This window comes from Typopeltis vanoorti, chromosome 10 (genome assembly GCF_054136105.1).
Source record: "Typopeltis vanoorti isolate ZY-2024b chromosome 10, IOZ_Tvanoo_1.0, whole genome shotgun sequence".
Taxonomy (NCBI): Eukaryota; Metazoa; Arthropoda; class Arachnida; order Uropygi; family Thelyphonidae; genus Typopeltis; species Typopeltis vanoorti.
The window spans coordinates 65,216,732-65,225,695 of NC_143558.1; the positions used below are offsets into that span (position 1 = coordinate 65,216,732).

At 33.2% G+C, this 8,964-nt stretch overlaps 1 protein-coding gene across 3 annotated transcripts in view; it reads left to right on the forward strand.

Annotated features, from left to right (window-relative positions):
* The window catches only part of LOC150102474 (serine/threonine-protein kinase Genghis Khan-like), a 550,831-nt gene extending 545,416 nt beyond the window's left edge, over positions 1-5,415 (forward strand). For all 3 annotated transcript variants that reach the window (XM_090399333.1, XM_090399335.1, XM_090399334.1), the window contains 2 exons: positions 3,256-3,383; positions 3,520-5,415. In XM_090399333.1, the coding sequence (XP_090255459.1) occupies positions 3,256-3,383; positions 3,520-3,657 (266 nt within the window). In that variant the 3' untranslated portion in view covers positions 3,658-5,415. The remainder of the gene's footprint in view (positions 1-3,255; positions 3,384-3,519) is intronic.
* Positions 5,416-8,964: the final 3,549 nt, after the last annotated feature.

Genomic DNA, 8,964 nt, shown 5'->3' on the forward strand with positions numbered 1-8,964 from the left:
ATAAAGGTGTTCTGAAAAACAAAGACTATAAAAACAAAACACTGAAATACCCTAATTATGAGGGAGAAACCAAAAAAATAAAAACTGAGCAGAGTATCTCATACTAGGAGACAAAAAGGCATTATACTACAAAAGTTGCAACATCCAAAATACCAACTTCTCGTAACTACTACATCCCTGAACACCATGATTTGTTTACTGTGCCTCTAAGATGCATAAAAGAGAAAAATCGATATGGGCTCACTCCTGAGGGCATGCCAAAAATCTGCTACATAAGAATCCACTAATTAAAAAATAATGGAATGTGCACCACAGAGGATCAAGTTACTCCAGATACTCTGATAAGGGCATGGATATCTCTGTTCACCCACAAGAAGGAAAAAAAAAACAGTAAGGAATCAAATTCGATTATGTCTTGGATGCTTTTCCTGATGAAGAAGAAATGATGGATGCTGGCAATCTACAATTCTCCAAAAAGAAAAAATCCAAGTCCAATGAAAACAAAACCTCACAAAATCAGAAGCTAGGTGATACCACCAAAGAAGAATAAGGAAAACATTTCGACAATGGAATTGTCATTGATTCTGTCAATCAATGACATCAAGGCTCTCTTGCATAAGTATAAATCAATCTACTTTTGCCTGCAGGAAACATACTTGAAGCCTAGTGAAATGTGTCCATCATTCATAATGACAGGATGGGAGATAGACCTGCCCAAAAATGCAAATCAGAAAACAACAAATTGTTTTCTTCAAGCAGCACTGAAGAATACAACAGGTCATTCACTAAAAGAAGAAATGAAAACTACTTTGTTTAAATGTCGCCCAACTGCTGTTGGACCAGATAACATCCATTATGAGATGATTAAACATCTGTCAACCAACTACAAAGGATCAACTACTATTGTATCTGTTCATCAGAATATTCTGTGAAGTTTTTCTGGCAAAAGGCAATTATTCCTAAGCCAAGGAAGATTAAGAATCCCTAGTCAACTATATGGCAGTTGTTCTGACCAGCTACTTATACAAAATTCTGGAAAAAAATTATCAATTCTCATCTTTTATCGATGAAATCAGAAAGCCTTTCTAGCACATAAAAGGGGGAATACTCTGATTTTGTGCCTGTCTGCACAGATGGTTCAAAATTAGAAGATATAGTGGGATCTTCTGCTGTGTTTCCAGACAGTATAATATCTTCTCAGATCCCAATGGGATGTAATAATTTCACTTCTGACTCGTATACAATAGAGCTTGCTTTAAACTACATAAGACTGCAGCACTACTAAAGGTGCATTTTATATATATATAAAGATTCACAAAGTTCTCTAAGCACTAAAATGTCTAGAACTGCAGAAACGTCCTGCACTCTCTAGAATCCAACATGCCTTCTCTGTTATGGAAGCTAAAGATCTTGCTTCAATAATTTTTGTTACATTTAATGTAATAAAATCACCATATAAGCATCTCTTTATACAAAAGAGATGCTTATATGGTGATTTTTTTTTATTTTTCTGAATTTTGCTGAACTCTGATAGCAAAATTCAGAAAAATAAAAAAAACTGACAAAGCACCATTGAAATTGAGCAGGATTGAGATGGATAGTCAGTTGGCAGTTTGGTTACAGAAATGATTGGCTGACAGGAGCCACAAGATATGTGTGTGGGGGGGGGGGGGTACAGTGTTTTGGAAAAGAGTGACAAGTAGGATACCACAGAGTTCTCTTCTAGAACCACTGTTGTTCAATTGAGAGACAAATACATATTACCCATCTTAACATTTCTTATTTTATTAATATGATTTACTTTAATTTTTCAGTAATGGCATTTATTAGTAGCCTCATAGTAAATTCCATTATCCTTGGTCTGATTATAGTTGTCAAGTGGTAAAGAAACTTTTTGTGGCCTTTTTTCAGCTACTTTGAGAGTTAGTTAATCTTTGGTGCAGTCAAGTAGTAGCTCTCTCTTCCATAAGCAACTTGGATTTTTAATCTCACAATTGATTTTTGGGATATAAGGATGATTTCCCTTTCCATAGATTATTATTATTATTTATTTATTTATTTTTACATAATCTGGAAACCTGCTCTAGATACCAAACTTTTTCAAGCCATTTTAAGCCTCCAATAAGTAGAGCAATGGTCTTTCATATCAGGAAATGAAATTCATCTTGCACCTAAAGACATTCACAAGCATCCAAATTTTCAAATATTCAATCCAATCCAAGTATTCAAATTTATCCTGTTGGTAGAGGAGTGGTGTACATTAACCATTTGGCCAACCAGGTCAGGAGAATCTTCAAGAAGACAAGCATTTTTGCCATCTTAATTTCATGTTACAGTGATGTACTCACTATTACTTAACACTAACAATGTGGAGAAACTCACGAAACTGCATGATATGTTCAAAAATAGGTCAAATTCATACCAGATGCTAAATACTACTCTCAGTGTCTGAGAAGAGTTCTGTTAAAAACCTTGCAAAGTCTTCTTTAAATCTTTAGTATTTTTAGTCTTTAGTACCATATGTAGGCTAAGGGTTAAATAATCTGGGAATTCCACTTTGTGTGAAGACCAAGCATGGTACCTTTTCCAAACCACTTCGAGCCTTCTGTAATTCGGTGATGGCCTAACCTGAATGATGAAACCACTTAAAGACATCCATGCCACAGTGGAATTTGAACTTGCATGTTAGTTAGAGATTGCAAATGCTGTCCAAATGTTTGGTAAATTGCTTTTAATTTTAGCATGTGAAAAAGTTGGAATCTGTTTCAGAACGATCACAAACTTTGAATTGCTTCCTCTTAAGGTTTAAAATCTATTGGTTGTTCCTGATTTTACAATTCTTTTCAGAGTTCATTATAGCAGATGTCGTATTTTGTTAATGAAATTATTTTTCATAAATAAAAAAAAATTTTAAAAAAATTATCAGCTAAATGGCACTTTATCAGTACCAGTAGAAGAGCTCATCAAAGCTTGCATAACTGTATTTCTCAACTAGTCGTGTGTAAAGTTTGTTTGGATAATTATGGACTCTTTTGAAAATATTCAGTTTTATTCTTATCTATCACATTACTTTAATATTAAAATTTTATTATTTGATCATGAATTTGTTGAAATTAATTCCTGTATGTTGAATTACAAAGTTTTCAGTTACTATAATGTTACTGATCTTTCGTTACACTATATGTAGTAGCATTTTTCTTTGAGATAGTTCTGATTGTATAAATAATATAATTCAGTAATGTTAATGAATTTCAGGAGGTTTAAATACAAAATATCAAAACCAGAGTGCAGTTTCTTCTGTGATGTTTACTGATGGTTCCTTTCTTTCCCAAGAGCATACACAAAATTCAGTTAATTTTTCTGGTTCATCACTTGGCAATGAGGTAAAATACTACTGTGCATCATAAATGTAAAATTATCGTATTTTAATATTAGGAAATCATAGAACTTTTTAGTGTAAAGACTTGAAGGTAGGGTATAAATGCACTTTTACTTATTTATTATTATTTTTTTTTTTAGGGAAGTGAAGATCAGTCTAGCCCTCGTTATTCTATAGCTTCTAACAACAGTTCTACACCTAGTTCACCACCTAGCCCTGTTGATAAACGTGTTGCATTTGAAGACAGGCATCGGGGATCTTCTAGTTATGATTCATGATCCTAGACATTTCTTTCATAGGACATTAAAATATAGTGCTTATTATTAGCACTCGGACTATAACTCCAGGATACGTGACAGCAAAGGAATTCGCCAAAAAAAAAAAAAAAAGTTCAGAACAGTACTGGACTACTATTTTATAAGTGTACGAAACGTTAGAAGGCACCTGATCTCTCTACTCAACACAGATGTTTGTTTAATATTTTGTAACTCTAATGCTGAATTTGTAAACGACTTGGTATTGCTAAATTTGTAGAATTTTATATTGTTAAATTATTAGACAGAACTTAATGAAACAATGCCAGCAGGCTCTTTGTAAAACATCTTGATGGGTTGAAAGTTTGTTACTGGGTACAAAGAAATTCCTGCAAAAATATTTATATTTTGCTGATAGCTTTGTAACAGTTTAAGTTATATTTTGTCTGCAACAGTGTACAGTTTCGAGATGATTTGTATCTGCGGATTAACTGAGTATTAGTACATGGAATGAAGAACTCTCTTTTTTAAGCAGGCAGACTGTCAAAACAAATTCTCTGATAATAGATTTGCAACGAAGGAATATGGATACTTAATACTGTGGTTCTTTTTAGGTGAATGAACACTGAAAGCAATAATGTATAAGTATCCATTACAAATATAACACAGTTATATGTGTGTATGAAAAGGAACGGAGAAAAAAATGAGTGCATGCATTTGTATAGTCGAATAATAGAAAGCATCTTTATTTATTTTATTTTTACGAACACATTTTTGGTATAATTGAATATTACCAAAATGCTTTGTAAGTAAACAAGCAAGAAGAATATTTAGAAATACTTCGCTGTCCATAAATAAAACATAGTATTGTATGCACAACTTCAAGACATTCAGAAAGAATGAAGACTTCTCAGAGGGTGTTGTTATGCTTGCTATGCATTATTTGTTTTCTGGTTATGAAGCAAAGTTTCAGCTTTCTAATCTGAAAATAAATAAATCATATATCCAGATCAAGTTGCTTTACTTATTAAGCTTTTTTTTTTTTTTGATACTGAAGTGATAAAAGAAATATGTATGTATATATAGTGTACATGTGAAATCAAATTCTACCAAAAAAAAAAAAAAAAAAAAAGATTGAGCCTTCAGAAATAGTGTAAAAAACTAATTTTATGAGTTGCTTTCCAGTTCATTTTTTATGACTACTATTATTTCTTCACCTACATAATTAATGAAATTTCTATTCCTTACTTTCATGCCTGTGTAATATGTGAATGCCTAGAAAATGACCAAGGTCCTTCAGTCCATTTGAAATTTTGACATTTAAGTCATTTTGAATTCTAATAACTATAGAATCCAATTCCTCTTTTATAATAAAAAAGAGAAAAAATGCGAAATCAAAATACCTTATTTATTTAAACTATCTTTTGTACATAAATCATGTAATTTGTTAATGTACAATGGCTGTTATGATTTTTTTTTTTAAGCTAGAATACCATTCATGGTTTTGGTTTAATATATGCAGATTACAAATTTCCTATTGGATCACCTCTTTTTTTATAGTGACTTTTTTTTTAATCACTTCTCTACAGTAATTTCTAAAAACTTTAATTACAATTTCTGATGTCTAGCAGGCTGGATAAAATTTGTATACATATTATCATGCATCATGTTCATAAAAACAGTTCCACTATTCTTCCATCAGCAAACAAAAAAATAAAAAAAGGGGGGGGAGTTTTGTAGTCAGCTCATACATCTTCCAGATTCCTTGAATAAACTTTTGTGGTAAAATAGTCTTTGTGTTTCTTTCAGTTGTGAGCAGATTGTTTGCACTCATTTTAAGATGGATTAAGTTACAAATTATTGATTTATTATATTTTAAAAATGATATTCAATGTGATGTTGAGATATTGGAGAGGGTCCAGAGATGAGTGATAAGACAATATCAGGACTTTGGAATGCTGGCTATGGAGAGGGGTTGAAGAAATGTGAATTGCAGAGTTTGGTGGATAGAAGGAAGAGAGGTGATATGATAGAGACATTTAAGTTAGTGAGAGGATTTTATCAGATTAATCCAGAGGGGATTATAGAACAAGTAGATTGTGAGAGGAGAAGAACCAGGGAAGGAAGTTGTGCAAAAGTGTGGTGAGGAGCAGATTTTTTGCATGGAGAATTGTCAGTGAATGGAACGCATTACCAGAATGTGTTGTTAATTCAAGGAGTGTTAAGGATTTTAAGATTCTATATGTTAAATATGTTGTCATTTGAATGAACCTCCCACGATGAGTCTGCCACTCCATGGAGGGTGTAATCATAATAATAATAACATTACAAATATATATTTATATATACACAAAAACATACACATTTTTGCTAGTACTAAATCCTCAGTAAGTGAGCTGAAGAAGCATGTTAAAAAACTAGAGTATTGTATGTCGAAGTGGTCTGGGAATGATACAAGTAAAAGAGTTTAACTAAAGATATCTGTGTTATTTTAAATGATATGATACTGTACAACTCTGAAATTTGCCATTAGGGAAAGAGAGTGATTTTAGCCTAAGTTTATTTGAATACATAAATGACATAGATTTTGCTCCACCACCTGCAGTTTACTTAAGTAGAACAGCTATTGTTTGACAGAAGTCAGACTTTAGAGACATGCATTCCTGCAAGGATTGTCATCACATCACATTAGGTGTTTCTTTTGCTGGTCAGTGAAACAATTTTGGTTATGTGCCATGAACACACCATGAAGAGAGAGAGAGCAGATTACCATTCTTGGTATTAGTTGCCATTAGTTATGGAACTAACTGGAATGTGGAACATAAACCAAATGAGATACAAACTGTGGATTAGGGATGCACTGAAGCACCAAATACCGATTATTTGGTTTAAAATTTGGCTGAAGCATACTGAATTAAATTTTATAAACAAATGTCATTAAAAAATTTTTGCAATTTTAATGGGTTTTTTTTTTTTTTTTTTTTTTTTTTTCCGAAAAAAAAAATTTAATTCAGTGTTTAAAATGTAATTAATTATGATTTGGCTGAATATTCAGCATTTCAGGCAAATTGCAATATTAAAAAGCATGTGCGATAATACATCACCTAATCATGTAATCGCATGAAAATAAATAAACAAATGAATTAATATATGTGTGCGTGTATATAGAAACTTTGAAAGTTTCGTAAACTGACAGTAGAACTTATGAGAATACAATCTTCAGCATCAGAGTTGCCTTTGCTGCCAAGACATCCATATATTTGCTTTTAATCAGTTCTTTTGATTAAGGTTTCACTGACAGCTGTTTCGAACTGTTGTTTTTCATCAGAGATCATGCAGGAACCATAAAATGACAAGAACCCTTATTCAATACCAAAGCATTTCTGTTTTAGAGAATTGTATTTTTCATATGTGAAGAGCAGTTGGTACTTCAGAGTAATTATCAAAGGAGATCCTAAATGTATTCATTTTGGCATTGTAAAATAAACAGATCAGTTCATATTTCATGCATTACTTAAAAAATTTGGAAAGTTTGTTCAGTAGTGCAAACTAATGCAACTCCAATGCCAAGAATTGTATTCTCATAGGCTCTCTCTCTTCTTTATTCAAAATTCTAAGTTTCTGCATACGGGGTGGTCTGAAAAGTTCTCGGCCTAACAATGAAAAAACAAATTTATAATTTCAAAATGATTTTTATTTTTCAACATAATACATTTATATTAAAGGCTAATACATCTATTCCAGCGATGCTCCAGCACCATTATCCCGTCCCTGTAGTGGTTCTCAGATTTACAAATTACCCCCTCTCTCTCTCTATAACTGCAATTACCTCTTGATTCGAAGAAAAACACTGACCAGCGAGGAAGAGTTTTAATTTTGGGAAGAGAGAAGTCAGAGGGAGCCAAATCTGGGGAATAGGGTGGATGTTCCAACAATTCATAATGCAGATCCCTTAATTTTCCCATTGCCAAAACACCTTGTGGACAGGTGCATTGTCCTGATGAAAGATGATTTTTTTTTCTTCCAAACCAGGTGTTTTCTCATGAATTTTTTCATCTAGTCTGGTTAAAAGACCAGAATAATATTCCCCGGTTATTGTTTTACCCTTTTCAAGATAATTAATAAACAAAATGCCTTTACCATCCCAAAACACCAATGCCACGACCTTTCCTGCTGATGGAACAGACTTTGTCTTTGGCTGAACAACCAGTTTCTGTCCACTGTTTTGACTGCTGTTTGGATTCTGGTGTGTGTGTGTGTGTGTGTAATTGTGAATCCAAGTCTCATCCATAGTAATAAATCGATGCACAAAATCAGTTTTATTCTTGTTAAAATGCTCCAACCACTGTTTAGAGATTTTCATGCAAATGCATTTTTGATCTGCTATGTGCAAGCATGGCACCCATCTTATGCAAAGCTTTTTCATTTGCAATTCTTCATGCAAAATATATCCTACACGTTCCTTTGAAATGCCTGTAGTCTCAGCAATTTCACGCACTTTGACTCTCCATCATCCAATGCCATATCATGCACTTGATCAATGATTTCTGGTTTTGTTACACTTTTAGATGCCCTTCAGGTGGATCATCTTCAAGGCTGGTACGGCCACATTTAAACTCGGAAGCCCATTTCTTAATTATCGAAAACGAAGGAGAAGAGTGCCCATAAACTTTTATGAACTTCAAATGAATTTCTTTTGGTGTTTAACCTTTTAGAAAGAATTTTATATCTGCATGATCCTCAATTTTATCCATTTCAAAGGATATAGACAATACTTTTGCTTCAGACAGCTGTATAAAACAAACTGCTTGATAGAATGATTTGCAATTTCACATGGATGCTTATGACAGATGTACCAACTTAAAATAAAAAAAAATCTTGCTGATAGTGTTGGCATCTATGGTTGAGGCCGAGAACTTTTCAGACCACTCTCGTATACAGGGTGTTCGGGATAAATTTGACATATTTATAATTAATTATATTTTTCCGTAAGTTACATGTATTAACACACACTTCTCTTCATTTAAAAGTTTGGACCCTTCTTCATTCATATACACGATGTCAGAAAGGATGGATAGCTGGAACCCACCTGAATCATGGAAGAGAATAACTTGTATCATGATGATTCGTGCCCGCCATCAAAATAAGGATATTACGACTGCTGCCCAATGCTCCCTGAATACAGTAAAAACAATCAGGCATGAACTAGAGACTTGCAATGGTGACTACGAGGATGTAGCAAGAAGAAAGATCCCTAGCAGACGATCTGATTGCGTTCGTACAGCAGAATTCCTCGCAAATCTGCAGGAACAGGTGTTGAAGAACCCTGGC